General features: G+C 33.7%; 3 protein-coding genes and 1 pseudogene across 3 annotated transcripts; 3 read left to right on the top strand and 1 right to left on the bottom strand.

Annotated features, from left to right (window-relative positions):
- LOC104752677 (nucleobase-ascorbate transporter 12) lies at window positions 503-4,983 on the bottom strand. Its single transcript, XM_010474877.2, has 10 exons — window positions 4,154-4,983; window positions 3,820-3,917; window positions 3,555-3,728; window positions 2,975-3,075; window positions 2,694-2,829; window positions 2,482-2,532; window positions 2,018-2,305; window positions 1,613-1,847; window positions 1,142-1,428; window positions 503-1,052 (listed from the first exon to the last, which is right to left on the bottom strand). Exons 1-10 carry the CDS (start codon window positions 4,716-4,718, stop codon window positions 831-833), a joined length of 2,157 nt encoding a protein of 718 aa, XP_010473179.1. The 5' UTR covers window positions 4,719-4,983; the 3' UTR covers window positions 503-830.
- On the top strand, window positions 6,077-10,245 carry LOC104752676 (annotated as a pseudogene).
- LOC104752674 (pentatricopeptide repeat-containing protein At2g27800, mitochondrial-like) lies at window positions 10,389-11,507 on the top strand. Its single transcript, XM_010474869.2, has 3 exons — window positions 10,389-10,597; window positions 10,716-10,816; window positions 11,086-11,507. Exons 1-3 carry the CDS (start codon window positions 10,434-10,436, stop codon window positions 11,115-11,117), a joined length of 297 nt encoding a protein of 98 aa, XP_010473171.1. The 5' UTR covers window positions 10,389-10,433; the 3' UTR covers window positions 11,118-11,507.
- On the top strand, window positions 19,085-20,689 carry LOC104752673. Its single transcript, XM_010474868.1, has one exon. It carries the CDS (start codon window positions 19,416-19,418, stop codon window positions 20,406-20,408), a length of 993 nt encoding a protein of 330 aa, XP_010473170.1. The 5' UTR covers window positions 19,085-19,415; the 3' UTR covers window positions 20,409-20,689.

The raw sequence follows: 21,486 nt of genomic DNA, 5'->3' as shown, positions 1-21,486 counted from the left end.
TTTTTTTTTTTTTTTTTTTTTTTTTTTTTTTTGCTATGTATAAAGTAATGGTGGGCCAAATAGGATAAGCCCAAACGATTTCATAGATTTTTCAATTTTATATATGAAAAAATCAGAGTATTTGGGAACGAAATTTATTTTTATTTTTTGAAAAATGATTTAAAATGATTTGTGAATATAAATTTTATCCGAACTTTTGTAAACGGTATAAAAGTTTTAAGACGATAAAAAGAAAGTACGTGTATTTATTTATTATTCAACTCGAAATTGTACTATCACTCCTGTTTATTTGTATTACATATTTATGGTACATATAAAAATAGTAAAGGAAAGGTTAGATCTCATCCATCTACTTTTGTTTTCTAGTATTTTAGGTACCAAACTCTTCCAATAATTGGGATATTCTTATCATACCATTTCCGTTTGTAAGTTGTAACCAACACTCTCCAAAGTCCAACACGTAACTCCCCCCACCAAATTCTCCTTAGCCTATCTCTCAGGCTTCCTTTAAAACGAATCTTTAAACTCATCATAAGTTTACCCTAACAAGGAAAAATATACTGAGAACTTAAAAGAATATAACTCTCTAGTTACAAAGCATTGATCATAATCTATATAACTTACAACAACATCATCACTTCCATATTCTCTGTTTCAACCAAAAAAAAAAAAAAACTCTCCAATAGACAAACTTGCGACCCAAGAAAACGCTTCACCGAGTTATAAAAATTGAGAGACTGACTAATTAATCAAAATAACAGAGAAGGCGGAGAAAAAAAGAGAGAGAGGGATCTCTCATCTGACATATTTACCATCTGTGTTTTTTTTTCTTAAATGCCCACCCATTTGACCCATCTGAAAAACCTCCCCACCCTAAACGGCAGCTCATAGTCTTTAGCAAGAGCTGGTTCTCTCGTTGCAGTCTCGCTATCCGACCAAACATAAACTCCGCGTTCTTGCTTGCTTCCAGGGACCGTGTTGTCCAAAATCACAGCTATGATGAACGCAACCACCATGTTCATTGATAAGAGCGTGTTCATCACATAGTTCAACTACAACCAAATATACACAAGAAAAATATGAACAATGAAGGTCCTGTGAAAGTGATGAAGGTGAAAAGTGAGGGCACAGAGTAATATACCCCTTTGTATTGGCTTTTGAAGGGTCCATGAGAAGAGACAATGTAAGGTTGGTAATAACTTGGAACAGAGAGGTTCGAGTTTGGAGAGATGCCGTACTGCTGGAAGTAAGCTGGGACAGAGAGAGAAAAGAACAACGCTAACCCAACAATTATAATATTCCGCGAGCTTCCAGCTTCACTATAACGTAAGTTGGAAAGACCTAATGCCGTAAACATCGCCCACATAAAGCAAAGAAGAGAAGCAACCATGACTTGAGGAATTGATGCCAGAAACCCTCCAACTTTACCTGAGGATATCAAACACTCTTTTAGTCAAAGTGAGTGAAAAATGGGAACTGTTGAACAGTTGAGCCAACTTTCACACCCATTTATTGATGTATACTATAGTTACTTGTATTTGCTAAAGAGGTCATATTGATAAAATTGAAATTTTGAAACTTCAAATATAAATAAGCAGTGCCACTTACTTACCAACAAGGGAAAATATAACTAAAACACATGCGCCTAACTCAACGACTCTGCGGCTTCCCATTTTGGTCACAGCGATTGTGTGAACGTTTTCGGTGAGAGTGGTTGAACCAGTACCAGGACCCCAAAGACCGGCTAAGACACTTGTGAAACCTTCAAGACCGATTGCCCGACTCACAACACCACGGGTTGGAGGCCTCGATGCTACTAATAGGGAAGAAGCATGGTACGAACCAACCTGCCCCGTCAAATAAAAAATTACCATGAACTGATTAGGAAAAATGTATATTAAAGTCAAATACATATATGCATATTAAAGTGTATCATGAACTGATTAGGAAAAATGCAACATTTGGACTTCAAAACATAAATTTGATGGTTGAATTTTAGTTGATAGGAAGCACTAACCGAATCTACTGAAGCAATTATGGAGACTACACACATAACAAAAGCCATTTTCCAGCTGAATATCGGAACACCCCATTGCAAAGGGTAAGGAAACCTAAACCATGGGGCGGAACTCAGCGCATGAGAAGTATCAACCCGACAGTACTTCATTCTGGTCATGTATTTTCTGCAGTGGCTTGATACAACATTTGAGACAGGAACGTTCGGGTCACAACCTTTGTAAGTGTAAGCTCCTGTTTCGGTTAAAAGGAATGCAGCTGCCCAAGTAATTGCAAGACTCAATGGAACCTGTTAGTAAGAAGCTAAAAGAGTAAGTCAAAATCACATGTAGACTTGATGAGTGGGAAGTGCCAGATGATTACCACACTAATTAAGTTGATTCAATTGCAGTAAAGATAAATAGACTACTTCCTCTTTCTATCTATCAAAAGAGATAAGGAAGAAGCAGACATGAATTTACTCACCGCATAAATAAGGAAAATACGATGGCTTAAAACAGAGATTTTCCGTAGGTACTGCAGCAAAATTTGTAAAATATCAAATTGTGTTAACATGAACCTGATGGGATATAATAAGTTTAACATAACTTCAAGAAGAAAAGTCAAATTTAAAACTAGCATCCAAAGAAACTTCATTTGCCAAGAGGACGGTTAAATGTAAACTTCACTAAACTTACAAGAGCAAAGATGATCACAAGTAGGATCTGCACTACACCGATCTCAAGACATTTACCAACAAGCGGAAAACCATAACTGTAAAACGAGAGTCCAACTGCAGCAATCGTTGGAGCAACAACTACTGGATTGACCAACCTATACAGTATGAATACAATTTAATACAGCACCAGAAAAAAGCCACAACCACCATGCGTAGACAAAACACCAAATTGGAAATAATAACTAATGCTTGATATATATCTGGAAGGTGTCAGCTTTGGACAAATGAAGAGATGTGTACCTCAAAATCAGCGACATTAAACCACTGTATCCAAGCACTGCTTGAAAAGCTGAACCAATTATAATTGCACCTTGCAGCTCTCTCATGATATGCTTGAAGTTCTACCGTATTAACCAAAAACACAATACTTGATGTCACATTCTTTGTACAAGACAGTCTAATTCTCACTAAAGAAAAGACGACAAGCCAGAACTAATTCACAAACCATCACTTCCATTGAGTACATCAATGCTATAAACAAACACATAAGCATAATCATATCCCCAGAGTAAGAAAATTTGTTTTCCATCAACTTGTGCCTAGTGCAGATTTCTTCCTAATGAGGGATTCATTATTCCTGGCTAAATAAGCTATCTCATAAAAATCTAAGGAGAGCTCTGACGGTCTATTTTAGCATGATTTTTACACTAGAAACCCAAACAAATTGTCAAAATTAAAGAGCAGTCTATGATTTCATTTAAACATGAGGCCACAATCTGAATAACAATTACAATCGGATGGTAAGACCGTAGCCTTAGAGGAACCAAATGATTAGCATTAGAGATTTATATCAAAAGAGGTTTTTGGTTTTCCAACTTACATTATTTCCATTCAAGCCTTGAAACTCCGGGGAGTTAATAATGGCCAGAGCCGGAGCCAGAAAAACAAAGGAAGGACCTTGGATCAAAGGAAGCCTCGACCCAAATGAAGTATGCAACAGTGTAGTGATACCACAGACAAAAAGTACAGTCGAAACAACATTTGCAATGTCCTCCTATAACCCCAAAAGCAGATGGTTCAAAAAGATGACAATGAAATGAGATCCACATTGATCAAAGTGGAGGGTCCAAAAGAATCAAACTTACATGTGAACCTCCCATTGCAGGAACAATAACCAGTGGAACCAGAATCAATGAGCCTAGCATTGAAAGGTAATGCTGCAAACCATAGAACCCAATTGGAACTGAAACACACACACACAATCATCATTAGCCACACGCAATATAAAAAAATAGCAATTAAAGTAAGAAACTTTAAAAGATCCACAAAAACTTGAGTCACTATCTGACATCAAACAATTGAATTAAGATATACATAAATGGAATCTACCTAAATAATATATATTAACTACCAATTATATATAAGGTCACAATCAGGAGAATCAAATCAATAACAATTAACAAAGTACTTAAATCTCACCAAGTCCAGGAGTATCTCTAAGACCATACTTCATATGCAAGTTTCTAGCCACTAAATCATCATCCATACTCTGAGGCAAAACCTCAACTGTCTCTTCAATACGACCCGGTCTTCTAACCGGGTCACCTGACCCATTAGCTACATCAGGTCCATTTGATCTTGCAACAACTCCATCGGAATCTCTCCTTCTCTTAACCGGCTGATCCTTAACCGGAGGAACAGCAACAGAACCAGGAGGTGGTTGTGGTGGCGGTATTGTTGTTGTTGTTGGTGGTGGTGGCTTCTCTTTCTTATCTTTATCAGTCTCACCGTTAGTTACGGCGGAGACAGGAGGAGGACGTAGCCTGGCTTGATGACCAGCTTCAAGATCCGGTTGGGTCTCTTGTTGTCTAGCTCTAACCGGTAATGAGAGCTGACCGGAATCAGTGGCGGCGGTAGTCTCGCCGGAGAATTTGGGACGGAATCCGGTTTTTTTAGCCCAAGAAGACGGTGGCATTGCGGCTGACTCTGGAGCTGGTGGCCATTGACCCGGTTTGCCTCCGGGTTTCGGGTCGGAGCTTGACATTTTTCCTAGTGGGTTTTTTTCTCAGTATTGCATAGTGAAAGATGAAAACTTTTTTTCTTAGATCTACAAAACCAAAAAAAAAATCTACTCGCCGGAGAAGTCAAGTGAAGGAAGGAAAACGACAAAAAAAAAATTGGGAATTAGGGTTTTCTTCCAAATCAGCCAGAGAGAGTACAGTTGTGTATGAGAGAGGGTGGTGAGATGTTCTATGGAAGAAGTTAAGTAACAGTGAATGTGAAATAAATCTAACTTCTTTTTTTTTTTGGATTGATAATAAAATCTGATCTAACATAAGATTTTAACATTTCAACTTTTTTTTTTAGTTTCTGTTATGTGTTTTTTAAGTTTATGTCTGAAATAATCGTGTGATGTCATAAATCAATAGCGGATTTTATATATGGTTAGGAAGGAAAAGAGTATTACTGAAAGATCATAAAGATCCAAATTGTATGATGATTTAATACGGATTAAAATAAAAACTTAGTAAACTTAATAATATTTGGGCATGAACTTGATAATATTTTATACCCTAAGAGAAATCTTAGTAATAAAGGATTCTGTTCGATAGCAAATTGTTGAAAATTTAAGTAATTTTGAACACTTTAGAAATATGGATTTTTAAATCTAGTTGTGGTGATTATGTATATCCTTAAATTTATCGTGATTAAAATTTTAACTAATACGAAATCAAATTAGATTGATCAAAAAAAGTTGGGACGAAAAATTGAAAATATAATCTATAATAAATATTTTTTTTTCTCATTGTATTAGTTGAAAATCTGTTGAAGCCATTTAGAAAAGTTATTCAATTATAGCCAAATTGAAAAAATTGTACACTTTGGTCGTTCACCTTAAAATATTGCAAAATGATTAATTATTGTACAATAGCAAAATAATATATTTAACACATTACACTTTACTTTGTTCTTTAAATTTTGTTTGCATAAGCTTTAAAACGAATTTCAAAGAGGCTGAATGGACTAAAATTGTTGAGTGGTTTCATGATATATATATGTTTAGTGGATTTGTAAAAAAAATTCTATTGTATTAGTCTGTGTATCTAATATTTTAAACGATTTGTATAAAATTGATAAATATATATATATATATATATATCATGAAACCACTAAACATATATATATCATGAAACCACTCAAAAGGAATTAATAGATTATTTTAACTAAAAAAAATACATAAATCAAATTACGTAACTCTCCAATTTGGCCTCCCTCTTCTTTCATACGTGTCCTCCCTCGCCTCGTGACTCCGGTTACGAACAATCAATCCCGGTTTAGTTTCTACGGTTTATTGAACCGTCTTCTTCAGTCCCTTGGAAAGTTTGAGGTTTTGAGGTTTTGAGGTTTTGAGGTTTCGAGGATTTTGCAGAACGAAGCAGTCGAATCAAAAATGGTTCTAACTAGGTCTACATTTCTGGGCCCCATCTTCAGAACCATTAAAGCACGAGTTTTGATCTCACCCAGAGCTAGTCTGTCTCTCCCAAACCCTAATTCCACTTCGTCTCGCTTCTACACTTGCTCCTCTCTTCGTCAGTCTCGAATCGAAGGTTCTGTTTTAAGGTAATTTCACCATCTTCCTTGAATCAACGTTTGTGATGATGTTCTTGATAAATTTTGGAAATTTCTTGTGGGTTTATCTTACTCTGATGAAAAGTTACGATTTTGATTCGAACCCAGAAGTTTTCTTCCGCAAGAACTGAGCATTCATCGAAGATTTTATTTTGGTGTCATTGTTTCAACTAGTCAAGGTACTTGTGTTTCTCTGTATCTAGTAATGATATCATCGAAATGGTTTCATAAACTCTGCAAAATGTGTTCTAATTGGGACTCTTGGAATCAAAGTGTTAGGTCGATCATCATCTGTTTCTATGTATATACAATACTCAACTTCAATCCCAACACGTTCGCTTAGAAGGAGGATCAGCAATAGAAAGAAATCGAGTATGAAACCGGTCCTTAACGAATCAAAGTTTCAAGAAACGGTTTCGAAGCTTCCACCAAGATTTACCCCTGAAGAGCTAACCGATGCTATCACTCTTGAAGAAGACCCGTTTATGTGTTTCCATCTCTTTAACTGGGCATCGCAGCAGCCAAGATTCAAGCATGAGAATTGCTCTTACCACATCGCGATTAGGAAGCTCGGAGCTGCGAAAATGTACAAAGAAATGGATGATATTGTGAACCAGGTACTCTCGGTTCGTCACATTGGGAACGAGAATTTGTACAATTCGATCATCTTCTATTTCACCAAAGCCGGGAAGTTGATCCGGGCGGTGAATATATTCAGACACATGGTGACTAGCAAGAACTTGGAATGTAGACCAACGATTAGAACGTATCATATCCTCTTCAAAGCCTTGTTAGGTAGAGGTAACAATTCTTACACTAGTCACATGTACATGGAGACGGTGAGATCTTTGTTTCGACAAATGGTGGATAGCGGGATTGAACCAGACGTATTCGCTTTGAACTGTTTGGTTAAAGGTTACGTGCTTTCGCTTCACGTCAATGATGCTCTTAGGATATTTCACCAGATGAGTGTGGTTTACAGTTGCCAGCCGAACTCGTTTACTTATGATTATCTAATACATGGGTTATGTGCGCAAGGTAGGACCATTAATGCTAGAGAACTGTTTAATGAGATGAAAGGAAAAGGTTTTGTTCCAAATGGCAAGTCTTATAACTCTCTGGTTAGTGCTCTTGCGCTTAGCGGTGAGATCGATGATGCTGTGAATTGTTTGTGGGAGATGATTGAGAATGGTCGTTTGGTTGATTTTATCACGTATAGAACACTTGTTGATGAGAGTTGTAGGAATGGGAAGTATAATGAAGCGACAGGACTGTTGGAGATGTTGCGGGATAAAAAGCTTGTGGATAGAGATTCGTATGAGAAGCTTGTGACAGTTCTTCACAAGGATATGTAGAAGCTGTACAAAATGGTGTTTTTAGTTTGTCACTTTGTTGTAAACTTGTTATCTCGGTGAACTTTTTGTCGAGCATTTTGTCCTCTATGATTGAATACGCATTTATTTTAATGTATTTTCGTGTACAAAATAATCGTTGGGGTTACTTTCTTTTATTTTCCATTCTGATTAGCCGACGTCGTTTTCACTGCACTATTTCGGTTCTAATCTTTTGATTTTGAATATCTGAAATTAGGGTTTGGGATTTTGAATTTTTTTTTTTCAGATTTGCTGAGATCGATTTGTGAATTTACTCAGGTATCGAGCAATTAAAGTTACTACCTTTTTCGATCTCCTTGTTGATTACTGTAAAGAACAGTAAAAGTTTCATTCAATTTAGTCACAATTTGATTGTAATTAGTATCAATTTCTTTGATTACGGACTGAATCGTGTCCCTTTGCAGAAGAATGGGTCGATACAAAGATGAGTCCCCAGCTGTTAGGGTTTATACAGTATGCGATGAATCAAGGTGAATTTTTTACTCAAATTAAATTTGTTCTTCTTGCTTTTTCTCTGGTTTAATTTATTGAAATTTTTGAACTTTTTGTTGTTGTTGGGTTTATCAGATACTTGATAGTACGTAATGTCCCAGCGTTGGGTTGTGGTGATGATCTCATGAGATTATTTATGACTTATGGAGAGGTTGAAGAGTGAGTAGTGCTCTTGCCCTCTTATCCCATTGTTTCTTATGGACTATGATATTGTTATTTGATTTGGTTCTTTCATTTGGCTAATGTTGATTCGTGTAGAAGTAAACCTATGGATGCAGAAGACTGTGAGGAGTTCACGGATGTCTATTGGATCAAGTTTCGTCTCATCACTAATGCTAGGTTTCGATTGTTCGTTCTCTTTGATGAACAACTTGGCATTACTGAGATTCCTATTTGGCTATATATTCATATATAATCTACTGTTCTTTCAGTTGTTATACGAGAATGAACAAGTTTGTTGTGGCTTAGATATTCTTATGTTTCGATAGAAAGAAAAAGATGGCTAAGTAGGTTCAGTTGTGATGTTAATTCGTGTAGATGTAACACCACATTTGGCTAATGTTAATTCGTGTAGATGTAAAATCCATATTTTAGTTCCTTAGGATAAAACTGTCATATTTGTTCATCTGCCTAAGTTGTGTGTGTTGCTATTTTACCACTTTTGGTTCCTACAGGGAGAAGTTTTTATATATTAAAGATTTGTTGTTTGTTTGATAGATTTGCAAAGAGGAAATTGGATGAATCAGCTTTCTTGGGTAATCGCCTCCAAATTTCATATGCTCCTCAATTTGAGAGCCTCAATGACACAAAGGATAAGTTAGAAACCAGGAGGAAAGAAGTGCTTGCTAGACTGAACCGTAAGTTTTCTATTTCCATTTTCCACTTCAACTAATTTTACTGTCAATTAAGTCTTCTTGCAACAACAAGAAAGATTTTATCATTGTAGAAATTGGAAAGGGTTTGTGTCTGTCAATTATTCCTGTGGCATGTGAGATAATCATTGTACTTATAGTGGACCCTAAAAACCATAACCTTGAATTTTTATAGCAGGTAACACACATTCACATGTTGAATTGTTGATAAAGCTAACATGTTGCTTATAGCATTGAATTAGTAAAGTTTTTGGGGTTAGAAAAGCACTGAAAGGGTTAATGTCAAAGGGGATAATAATATATACTGTTAAGACCATTTCCACAAGTTAAATATGGTTTTCATCTTGTGAACAGCCCAGAAAGAAAAGAGCACCTCTCAAGTTACAAAATTAGGTGGACCAGCTTTGACACAAACGGACAATTTCTCCCCACAAAGGTAAAAAACAAGAAGGTTTACTTGGTCTATTCTATGTATCGAATAAACACATCGAGTTAGTGGATAAGATTGCTTCTTCTTTTTGTCATTAGGAGAGAGTTGGATTACCAATTCCATAGAAGAAATGCTCCTGTTTCTCGAGTTTCTTCTAACCAGGTCTGTGTTTTATGTGTTTGAATTCTGCTCACTTGAACAATCGTGCCATAAAACATTGTAGATATCTGGGTCACCTTGGTCTGATAAAGTTTTAATTGGGATATGTAGGAGTATTTTGCATCATCTTCAATGAATCAAACAGTTAATACCGTCAGGGAGAAACTCAATAAGGTAAAGAACCTATTAAGTTTGCATTTTACAAGTTAACTCTAGAATTTTTTTTTGACTCTCGACTAAAAACATTACCTCACTGTTGTCACATTGTAAAACAGATTGAAGAAAGTGGTAACCAAAAGAGGTTACAACCGAGCAGCCAAACACCACAACCTGACCTCAAGAGAACACGAGTCGATAACCGAAGAAGGATCTAACTCAATTTTTGTTTGTCATCGTATCTGTTTCTTGGGATTGCTCAGCTAATTTTAAAAGAAAGTATTCGTAACTTACTTTGGTCATGATAGTGTTCTACCAAAGATAGTAATTGTGAATATTGTAATCTGTGCCTATCGTGATCCAACTTCCAAATCATCAAACCATCTAAACCAAAATTGTACCAAACTAATTCGTAATGATTTTGGTTTCAAATTGATATATTTTTTCGAATCAGACGGTTCAAACAAACCAAGGCTATAAGTCGATTTTGTCCCCAAACCGGAAAATATCCGGTTTGATTTACACGGTTTACTCGAACCGGCGCATCGAGTTGATGGAGGGTTTACGAAGGTTTTGGGGACTTTGCAGAAGGAAGCAAGTTGAAGAAAGGAGCAAGCGGAGAAGAAATGGCTGCAGCATCTAGGTCGACGACGTCAATGAGATCCATCTTCAGAAACGCTACTGCACGAAGATTGATCTCACCTAGAGCTAAACCCTCCTCAGTCCCAAACCCTAGTTTCACTTCCCCGCGCTTCAACACTTCTTCACGAATCGAAGGTTCTGTTCCCAGGTATATATATAATTCGATGCCTCTCGATGTGAATCTGCTTGTTTTGTGTTAGGTGTTGTTGATTTCAATGGTGCCCTTGATTGAAATTTTGGATTTTGGATTTTTTGAATCTGAAAAGGTTTCTTCGGCGAGAGCTAAGCACACAGCAACCATTTCACAGTCTTGTTGCTGCTGCTTGTCTTGTTTCGAAACTCCCCTCTGATGTCACTTCTCCTGAAGGTAAGGATACCAAAACCTGCTTTTGGATTGGTTAATTGTGTTGGATTAGTTTCAGTTTTTGGGTTCATGTTAATCAAATCTCTGTAGTAACACTTTGTCAAAAAAAAGAAGTTGTAAATGTGGCTGTGTTTGGTGATTTTGAGTTTTTTTAGGATGTAGTTTAGATCACTGAAACAATCGCATATGCGTCTTTAGCATCCCGTGAACTTTGGTATGGAATTGTTAGCCCTGGAAGGAAATAACAACTTTTCAAAATCGTTGATTAACAGGTAGATTTGCCAACTATCTCAGTCCCATCTAGTACCAGCACTTGAAGTAGATGGATGGCTTAACATCCTGGTGAGGTGATTGTTTTGCGCTAAGTTCAACGTTTTCAGGGAAAGTCAGGTTCTTAAGTTACATCTGTCAACTGTCTTTGCAATCTCTCATTTTTTAGATTGAACTTTCTTTCATACATTTTTTTTGGCAGAAGTTATTACTGCCATTTAGTGTTACTTGGGTTTGTATCTTTTTAATCAAATGATGATGATTCGACCATAGTTATTGTCAGAATGTAGGATAAGTTCTCCCGGATTCATCTACTCTTGTTTATTAGAAAATAAGCTCGTTTGCACGGGATGAGATCTTTATGTATGTTCCATGGCCTTTATTTTTTTTGACTCAAATAAAGTGATAAGCCTCTGCACATCTATGCACTTACTTGTTATGAAGTATCTGCATAGAGACTCTGAATCAAGAACAATCTCCTAGTAGAATCCATGTCATAAAACATGTGTTCTTGGCTTTATATATTGTATTGTGAAAAATAGCTGACTTTGGTGGTACTAATTTGCTCTGTTAGTCTCTAACCCATGAACGTATTTAGGATATAAACTGTGATTTCTGTTCTGTCTTGATGGAAAACCTCGTAAGTTTATTTTACTCGAGTGACTCTTGTGATTGTGTTGCGTGTATCGTGTCATTGCGTGTATCGTTTATTTGGTTTGTCAATGAGAAGAACTCGATATATTCTTGGCTTCATCTCTCTTCCAAGTAGGCATAAATAGAGAGATTTCGTTATTGATTTGTTGAGAGAGACTTGAAACCAGCCATATTACCACACAAAAGCGTTCCTTAAGACACGAAAGTGGGTATATTCGTATGGGTTGTTGCAGAAAGTAACAAACTACATACAATGATGATGATTTGCATTTTGCAGGCTCTAGTTTTGGTATGAGTCTTCCACAAAATTAATATGGAAGTTTTCTCTCGGGGACCCAATTTGATACCAAAACAAGAAGAAGAGTCTTTGTAATGATCATTGTTTAGCTTTCTTGCCACCATGTGGTTTTCAATGAAGCACTTCAGTTCGTTTTCCCTTTTTGTTGCCCATTTTTTTCACATACCAAGCCAAAGAACACAGCTTTCCCTTTTCTATTTTCCACGTCGGCCAAGATATTAGTGTTTTAGACCTATATGCCTTAGATTATTTCACACAAAATTTTTACGTTTGTGATTGCGTTCACTTAAAAAAAAAACTAACAATTCTGAAGCAAAAAAAAACAAAAAAAAGACTTGGAGTTTCTCTAAAATATATTTTTTTGTAAATTCTTCTTACGTTTGCACTGGTTATAGAAATAAACAGTTGTTAATTAGAAGGAAAAATACAAAAATCTGAAAATTGTAAATTTTCATGTGGGTGTGTCTGTGAAGTGCTTCCTACCAAACTTCGTGTTTCCGACCTAAATATATATTGAAAAAGATTTTGACAAAACCACTTTGTATATTAGTTTTCGTAATGTCAACTTTGTCTCATGAGAAAGTGATCAGCTAACAAACTTTCAACAAAACCTACAAATCTATTTTCTCATAACGCACACATGTCTCGCAAATAAACAAATCATCAGTTTTGATATATTTTCCTAAGTCTTACTAAGACACTAGTGCTCTTCTTTTGTAGTGATTAACTGCTCCTAATTAATCTCTAAGTTAGTTGTACAGATGCGACTAATGACAACAAAGCAAACATATAAGAAATCAAAAATCCTCCCAATTTGTACCTCAAATTCAGCTTATGTAATGTAAACAAAGTTTGCTTTTGACATTATCCATAAACGACGCCGTTGATCAAGGCCATGGTTCTATGATCCCTTCACGTACTCTCTCTTTGTTTTTTTCTTTCTTTCTTTTTTTGGAAAAGAAGAAGAGAGATTTTTAACCTGACCCCAGCTTATTTTCATACTAAATATGTCGTATTGTCTTTACTTTCAGATGTGATTCATTTTACGAACAAAAGAAGAGGTCATCAAACACAAGGAAATCACATTTGAAAGTAAATTTTGAACGTACGTAAATTTTAACATATGACTATATGAGTAACAAGATATTAAAGAATATAATTGAGAAAAAACTATATTCTTACTTACGGTTAGGGAGTTTGATTGTTATTTTCTTGTGTTTCATGGCCTCTTTGTTGTCATCAAATGTTTAAACTTTGCAAACCTTAACAGTCTTGCCAATAATATTTTAAAATTTTAAAGGAAGTTTTTGTTTCTAACAATAAAACAAAATAATACGATCGCTTCAATTCATAACTCCCAAAACACCAATAAACCAATTGATCATGCAATCTAGCACATGGTTCGACCAATGTTGTCTGGTAAAAATACAACTTGTAGGGATGGTCAATAGATCTATACGCACCAAACAATGGAACCAATTAACGAAAATACTATACAAATTATTTCGTTTATCTCTTTTTGAGCGAAGTTGATCAAAACATTGTTTATATTGATTCTTTAATAGTCACCAATCTTGTTTCTCTATTATAATTATTAAAAAGACAGTAATCATATAACAGAAGCAACTAAACACGTTTTCTCATCAAAAGATTCGACAATTTTACCACATAGACAATGATACAACACAAACACACACACTTGAACAATTTATCCACTTCTTCATCTAAGCACTTTCATTAACTAGCGGTGTTTCATCCTTCGTTACATACGTCTAAACCATTCTCTTAATCCGCTTTAACGGATCATTTAATTCGATTCCACAAGTTAGTTCATCTACAACTAGCTTGAGTGGGTCAAAAACCATGTAAACAAAAAAACAATGAATAAAACTTAAGAGTAAAATATTTAACTTATTATTCACGAAACGATTACAAGAGTTTAGAACACTTAAATTTATTCCATTCCAAACACCTAAAATAATTCATTTCTGTTCATAAGCTGATTGATGGTTCCAGGAAAATATTATTATTATTGTTATTTATTTATGAAAATCACGCCGGTGCAATAACGATGGCGAGCACAACTCTAAATTCTATGATTCCTTCGCCTGTCAAGAAATAATTTTCATGCATGCCCTCATGACCTGACAGAAAAATTGTAGGGCAGAAAAAATGATTCGGACCATCGATAATACAGTTCGAAGTTCGAACACTTCTCTTTCACGCTAATCTACAATACACATTTTGGATAACAACTCGTTGCACGAGTGTCCATTTTTTATTTTCTTTTGATATATGATTGTTCATATTTAATCTTCCAATATATTTCGATTTTTTTTTCCTTTCTTCATTTATATCCATATTTTCATAAAATTATTTTTTTTTTCTAGCGAACGCATGAATCAGTAAATATATATATATATATATATATATATATATATATATATATATATCTTAACTAAAAGGTTCATGTAAAAAGTTTTTACTAGATGTTATGAGTTAACATTTTTATTTTATTATTATTTATATCATATTATCTTTGTTTCATGATATAAGATGTTTTTAGAGAAAAAAAAATATAAAATATTTTTACATTTTTATGTAATTTTTAGATTTTAATATTTTATATTATGATTAGTTGAACATTTTTAAAGTATTTATTTAATAATCTGTGTGTCTTTACTTTATCTTATATTTTGAGACGGAGAGAGCATAACGTATGGACCACTGAGCTTAAGCTTATATAGTGTTTACAATGTTACAGGATAACACATATGGCTACATTTTGTAATATGAATTATTGTGACTACGATTATGATATTAATTAGTAACTTAAGTTACAATAATATGATAGAATGAGAATGCTTGTATATTGTAGTTCTGAATTAAATGATGGTTCCTTTGTGGGACACTAAACACAAGACTCTCACACAAGTGGATAGGGGACCTTGCAAAGAAAATGCTTGTATATTGTAGGGTTTGCTGTCGATGTTCCCAATTCATTTCACAATTGTCTTTCAATGTTCATATCCACTGAGTCAATATTCATATCCATTTGCCGTAGATTATATAAACTCTTTCATGTCCACTTTCTAAGAAAATTCAAACCACAATCGAAATCGATTGAGATCATGAATGGCAAAAACTTATTCAACGTGGTAATGTTATGACGAGACTAGCACAAGTCAGAAACTACTAGGCTATATGTTTTGGTCACTGGTTCTTTTTTTTTTTCCAATCTCTTTCAGTAATATAAATGTAGTACTATGCTCCAATTTTTAATGTATAAAAGATTAGCTGAGACTAGAATGGAAAATATCAAAAATTATTATTCTGTCATATATCTATAAATATGTTTTCAACTTGTGAAAATATGCCCATCATATACCCATTTAATTTGGTCATTCATCTTACATTCTTACTGGATTTTTGGTAAGTGACGCTGACATTTGGCATTGTTAATCGATTTTGTTTATGATTATCATTACATGGCAAGCTTTGTTTCATCATTTTTGTACACCAAAGTTATATATATATATATATATATATATATATATATATTATAATACTTAGTATGTAAAAAGTCTTGCACCACTCCAATGCTAGTGTACTACAAAAAAAAGACAGTATAGGAGAATAGACTCATGGAATGGAATTGATTTCGACGTACCTTCATATACCACAGGCAGCCACATGATTTTTTTAATTTGTTTTTGAAGTTTTATGAACCCAATATAGCATTGACCTCTCCCAATTTAATGTAAGTTCTCTTCACTGCATCTATACCAATTGAATATATTTTGTATGTATATTCACTAATTTCGTTATGAATGTCAAAATATACAAATGACAAATCATCCTCTTAATTTACTAGGTCAACGGCTTGTAGACAAACTTGACTTGCCCACATAATCACGTAATTAAGAACTTTCCCAGCAGTTAACTACTCCAAGAACAATAGAGAACATTTTGATTTAATATTAAGTATGGGAAAACGTTTTTTTTATATAAAGAAAGAAAAAGACAAAGTACATGCATTTGTCAGACTTGATTCCGAATAGTTTGTATTAAATTCGATGATGTTTTGTCACAATATGAATTTCAATCCACAAAAACAAAAAGTAGAATTGGATATTTGGTTATTATAATAACTTTAACATTCTAATATTAATATCTACGATTTAATCATATTAACTCTCTTACCTACAAGAAAACACATTTTTCCGAGCATTCAAAACAAAAAGAAACAAATTAGAATCTGAGTATATTATAAAATCTCAGATTGAACATAAGTTGAAAACATTTTTGATTTAAATAGTCAGAAAGCTCCAAAAGCAAGATACATGTTCTCGGATCTCCAGATGTTAGGCTGTCTTTATAAAATTAAACTTTCACTTTATTTTATCAAGAAAAAAAAATTATTTCTGATCCCAACAGCAATAACAAGCACATATAAAAGGTTTTGATTAATTTACTAAGTATTATATAAGTAGTAATTGATAAGGAATGGTCATCATTCTTAATTATTAAAGAACCATCAAAATGTTTAGGGTACAATAACTACATTCACAAATTGGTTGTCAGTGATTAGTATCATCATCATATCGTTTGGGATCGAACATTGATTCCAACTCAATGCACATAATCATTCATACTGATGTCGTATTTAGATATATCGGTGTAACAAACTAACAATATGGTATTATATAAGTTTATAACCTTGTAAAAATACTATTTTAGAGTTTAGCGTTAACGAAGTTTTTACAAAATATCTTCGTTGTTTCATACGACATATTTTCGCGGTCTTGGTTATAAACCATATAAGACATTTTTTATGGTTTTTCAAACGTTATTTATAGACGACAAGAAACATAAAGTGGTAACATGATTTTTGTATCAGTGGGATTTAAATATGTCTACATCGATATGTCACAACAAACAAAGCAAGCGTGTTCTTCTACTACCCAACTTTCTATTTTCCTACTAGATTTCAGTCAAAACAACAAACTAGCATCACTAATTAACTAATAAGGTCCAAAAATGAATGTTATATTGATCTCTCTAGATTCGATTCCAGATACTATTACAACACAATAACCATGCACCTACATGTTTGAAAATTTGGTAAAAAACCTAGACCGTATCAAAATTTGACGCTATTACTATTTTTGGAGCTCCTTTGTATTAAAACCTGTTTTTTTTTTCTTTTTAAATAGGTTTTAAACTGAATTTTGTTCTAAAACATTATCACTTGGATAATAGACTAATTATTTTAAAAAGAACGAATTTGCATAAAACTTACGTATGCGGCGAATACGAGCTAATAAACAAAGTTGCAACATTTAGCGGTTAAGACAATTGTACAGCCGGGTCACACTTCCTTTCCTCTAGTCCTAGATTGATACCACTCACGGCAAGCCAGTACAAGTGTAGAGGCAGCTCCCTTCTAGTGCTCAACGATACCAATCCATATTTCGAGTTCTTTTTCTGCATTTTTTCAGATTTCATCTAATTTGTTCCTAGTCTGACTTCCTTTTTTTTTTTTTTTTTTTTCGTTTTTTGCCATAGAACCTTGTACTTAGTTCAATTATAGCACCTTGAATCAAACCAATTGAAACCTTCCAAATCCAGTACATTTTGATATCTGAATTTTGGAGTGAATTGAACTAGATTCAAGATATCCCAATTTAATTTACGCAGATTTTTTATGCAAATATTAATTTAAGCAGATTTTTTTAAAAAAATAATATCAAAGTACAACAATATTAAAGGACATGACTGATATGTTAAATAATCCCTTATTATTAATTCAGAAGTACATTTGGGAAAGAAGTACATTTGGGAAAGTAACTTCTTTTTTTGTAAGAAGTTATTAAAAATATATCTATTAAAAATAAAAATATGAAATAGTAAATAATGTTAGACAAAAACAATTTAATTTATATCGATCAAACAATATATAAACGTTTGTAATCATGTATATGAAAATAAATCTTATAAATTTAAATGTGTAATCAGAATTGAAATGAGGTATATATACAAATTTAGACAGTTGTCGTGATCCTCTAGGCGTTATTTGAGCACCTATCACTTAATATTATAATCAGGCGTAATTATTCTATTTATAGTTTTAACAGGCTAGTGATATCTATAGTAAAATCACTTTTCAGAAAACTTGATGGATGCTTTGAATGTTTAAAAATAGTAGAATCATGATTGTAAAGTATGAACAAATGAGATACTATTTATCCCCTAAATATTTTAAAAGATTTTCTAGTCTTTTGTTGACAAGAAAACAAAAAAAAAAGAAAAAAAAATCTCTAGTCCTTTATAAAAAAAAGAGAGTAAATTTATCATAACATTTTTATATAACTGACAAATCCAGATACGTAATTCATATACACACACTCTCCTAGCTTAAAATATCTGATTTTCGAAACGGGTGATATTGTTTTCCATCCATAAATATTTTTGTCTTTTGGCTTTTGGCTACGACATCTGGAACTGGAAGGAATGAAATGAAAAACGTATTCGTAATACTGTATGTTGTTACTAACCTTGTTCTTATTATGACAGTTTCTTAAACTAATTGTGATTTGCGTTGACCAAGTAAATTAAGAAAAAATCCTTTTTTTTTTTTGACAACAAGATTTGAACTTAGCCAAAGGAGAGGGGAATCGTAAATTAAGAAAAATTCTACTAATTGTAACCTCAAACTTATTTTTAACTCATATATTATATTCCCTAAATTTTAAATATGTCAAATGTTATCATAAATATAATCTTTCTTGTATATAAACCTTTTCTAATTAATTTCTAAAAACGAAATATAATCTAAAAGTTATATTTGACTAACAACAAATTTCACTTCCCTTTTGCATTTTTTTATTAATTTAAAACAAAATTAAAGTCTTAGAAGTCATAAGTTGTACTACCAAACTTTAAAAATTAGTTAAACATACAACTACAATAAAAAAAAAAGTATCATTATGAAAAATTGTGTCCCCTAGATAAAGAAAGCTCAAAACTACTTAAATTCACCCTCTTTCTTCTCCACTCTTCTTAGCGCACACACCCTAATCCATTTCTCTCTCTCTCTCTCTCTCAACCAAGAAGAAAAAAAGAAGAAGAGAGAATAAGAGGAGAAATAAAAAGAAAGCAACCCAATCTTTAATCTTCAAAAAACCCAGATTTGTTACTTTCTTCATCCTCCTCCTTCTTCTTCTTCCCAACATTTTTCTCTTTTTTTTTTTTTGATTCTCAAGTAAAATAAAGAAACACACTTTGTTGTCTCAAGAAGCAAACAGAACAAAACCCAACTTGGGGAAAATTTTCATTTTTTTTTTTGTTAACCCAAATCACATTTTTCGTTGGGGAAAGATGAGAGATTTGGTGTCATGTTTTAGCGAGAACTCAATAAACGTGACACATCCATTATCACTATCATTATCATCATCATCATCATCATCTTGTTCAAAGTACACAACCAACAACGTTTGTATCTCACCATCTCTCATACCATCAACACAAACCACCATTACAAGCATCTACAGAATCACTTTATCGAAGCATCATCTCATCATCAAGGTCACATGGTGTAACCCACACAACAACAATGGTCTAAGCATCTCTGTTTCCTCCGCGGATCAAAACCCTTCGACGCCTCTCAAACTCAACACTTCTTCTCGTTTCTTCCGTAAGAAGAAAGGTAACAAATCAGTCGACTCCGACCTCGGTAGAATCGAGGTTTTTTGGGATCTTTCTTCCGCTAAATACGATTCTAACTTGTGTGGTCCTGAGCCCATCAATGGTTTCTACGTTATCGTCCTCGTTGATGCTCAATTGGGTCTTCTTCTTGGTGACACATCCGAAGAGACTCTCCGTAAAAAGGGCTTCTCCGGCGATATCGGTTTCGATTTCTCTCTTGTTTCACGGCAAGAACACTTCGCCGGGAACAACACTTTCTACTCCACCAAAGCTAGATTCATTGAGACAGGAGATTCGCACGAAATCGTCATCAGGTGTAATAAAGAAACAGAGGGTCTGAAACAGAGCAGTCATCATTACCCTGTTCTCTCTGTTTGTATCGATAAGAAGACGGTGATTAAAGTGAAGAGGCTTCAATGGAACTTTAGAGGGAATCAGACGATATTTGTTGATGGGTTGCTTGTGGATCTGATGTGGGATGTTCATGATTGGTTCTTTAGTAATCCAGGAGGAGGAGCTTGTGGTGGTGGAAGAGCTGTGTTCATGTTTAGGACAAGGAATGGTTTAGACAGTAGCAGGCTTTGGTTAGAAGAGAAGATGGTTAAGAAAGATGATGAACAATACAAGCTTGACTTCTCTCTCCTCATTTACGCCTGTAAGACTTGAAAACTAATAACAAAAACTAAGAAAAACCAATTTTTTTTTGTTTTCTTAGTTTTTGAGATTTACAAGAAATTGGTGATTGGATTCTGTTTTTAATATTTGAGATTTTTTTTTTAATATGTTTGGGTTATTTTTATTTTTTTTCTTGGGAGGAGTATAGATTTTTCTATTCTTACAATTTTTTTTTTTTGAGATGTGATTTAATATTGAGAAATTCGAAAATGTGAATTTCTTCATAGGAGTTGTTTTTTTTTTTTTTTTAAATGGTTTTATTAAAAATTCAAGAGCATTGCCTGATCTTAAATTGAAGTCATTTGTTGGGAAAACAAAATATTGTTGTCTCTATGACTCTCTTTTTAGGCAACATTGTGATCTCTATTACTATGTAGGCTCATCTGCAGTTATACATTTACTTTTTTCATAAATGTTGAAGTAATTGATGAATATGGTTAAGGAAGAAGAAGAATTGAAGAGTGTGAAATAAGATGAGAATATATTGGGGGCATATGTGCACGCCTATAAAGATATGCATGGAGCCTCTTTAAAGTACAAAAGTTAAAAGGTCTAGAATCTACTCATGCTAAGTTTATGTTTCTCTTAATCTAATAAAAGTATATGAATGAGCTAATATGATCTTTTATTTATGAAGTTTACAACATAGTATTTTTTTTTTTAGATTATGTTTTCAAATTCCACCAACTCTACTCTAGTTAGGTTATTTACATCCCACTGAAGGAACAAGTACTTCTAGTTTTAGGTGACAACATTGTAATTTGAATAGAGTTTTTCTTTACATTTTAATGTTAAATTTGTTGTAAAAAGGAAAAGTCAAGTAATTTTAATTAAGTTGTTTCGGTTAGGGGAGATTTAGGTGGTGACATCCCAATCAAGCAACGGTTTTTTTCTATATAGTTTGGTTGATTTGGAGAGTATTAGGTAACATACATTGTAAATGACAATGTGTATATACGTTTTAGTTATAGAATTTTTTCTACTCTGTCTAAAACCATTATAGTAAATAACTTAATATCATATGCCTAACCTCCTGGTTAGGTTCTCTGTTATTAACTATTTGTCAAAA

The sequence above is a fragment of the Camelina sativa genome, chromosome 16 (genome assembly GCF_000633955.1).
Source record: "Camelina sativa cultivar DH55 chromosome 16, Cs, whole genome shotgun sequence".
Taxonomy (NCBI): domain Eukaryota; kingdom Viridiplantae; phylum Streptophyta; class Magnoliopsida; order Brassicales; family Brassicaceae; genus Camelina; species Camelina sativa.
The sequence above is the reverse complement of the archived record's forward strand: the minus strand, read 5'-3'. Positions and strand labels throughout refer to the sequence as shown.

Coding starts and splice junctions, on each gene's coding strand:
- LOC104752674 (XM_010474869.2), top strand. CDS start 10,434: ATGGCTGCAGCATCTAGGTCGACGACGTCAATGAGATCCATCTTCAGA. Junction 10,598..10,715: donor ATCGAAGGTTCTGTTCCCAG/GTATATATATAA, acceptor GAATCTGAAAAG/GTTTCTTCGGCGAGAGCTAA. Junction 10,817..11,085: donor TGATGTCACTTCTCCTGAAG/GTAAGGATACCA, acceptor GTTGATTAACAG/GTAGATTTGCCAACTATCTC.
- LOC104752677 (XM_010474877.2), bottom strand. CDS start 4,718: ATGTCAAGCTCCGACCCGAAACCCGGAGGCAAACCGGGTCAATGGCCA. Junction 2,830..2,974: donor TTAATGTCGCTGATTTTGAG/GTACACATCTCT, acceptor CATACTGTATAG/GTTGGTCAATCCAGTAGTTG. Junction 1,848..2,017: donor TAATTGCTTCAGTAGATTCG/GTTAGTGCTTCC, acceptor TTGACGGGGCAG/GTTGGTTCGTACCATGCTTC.
- LOC104752673 (XM_010474868.1), top strand. CDS start 19,416: ATGAGAGATTTGGTGTCATGTTTTAGCGAGAACTCAATAAACGTGACA.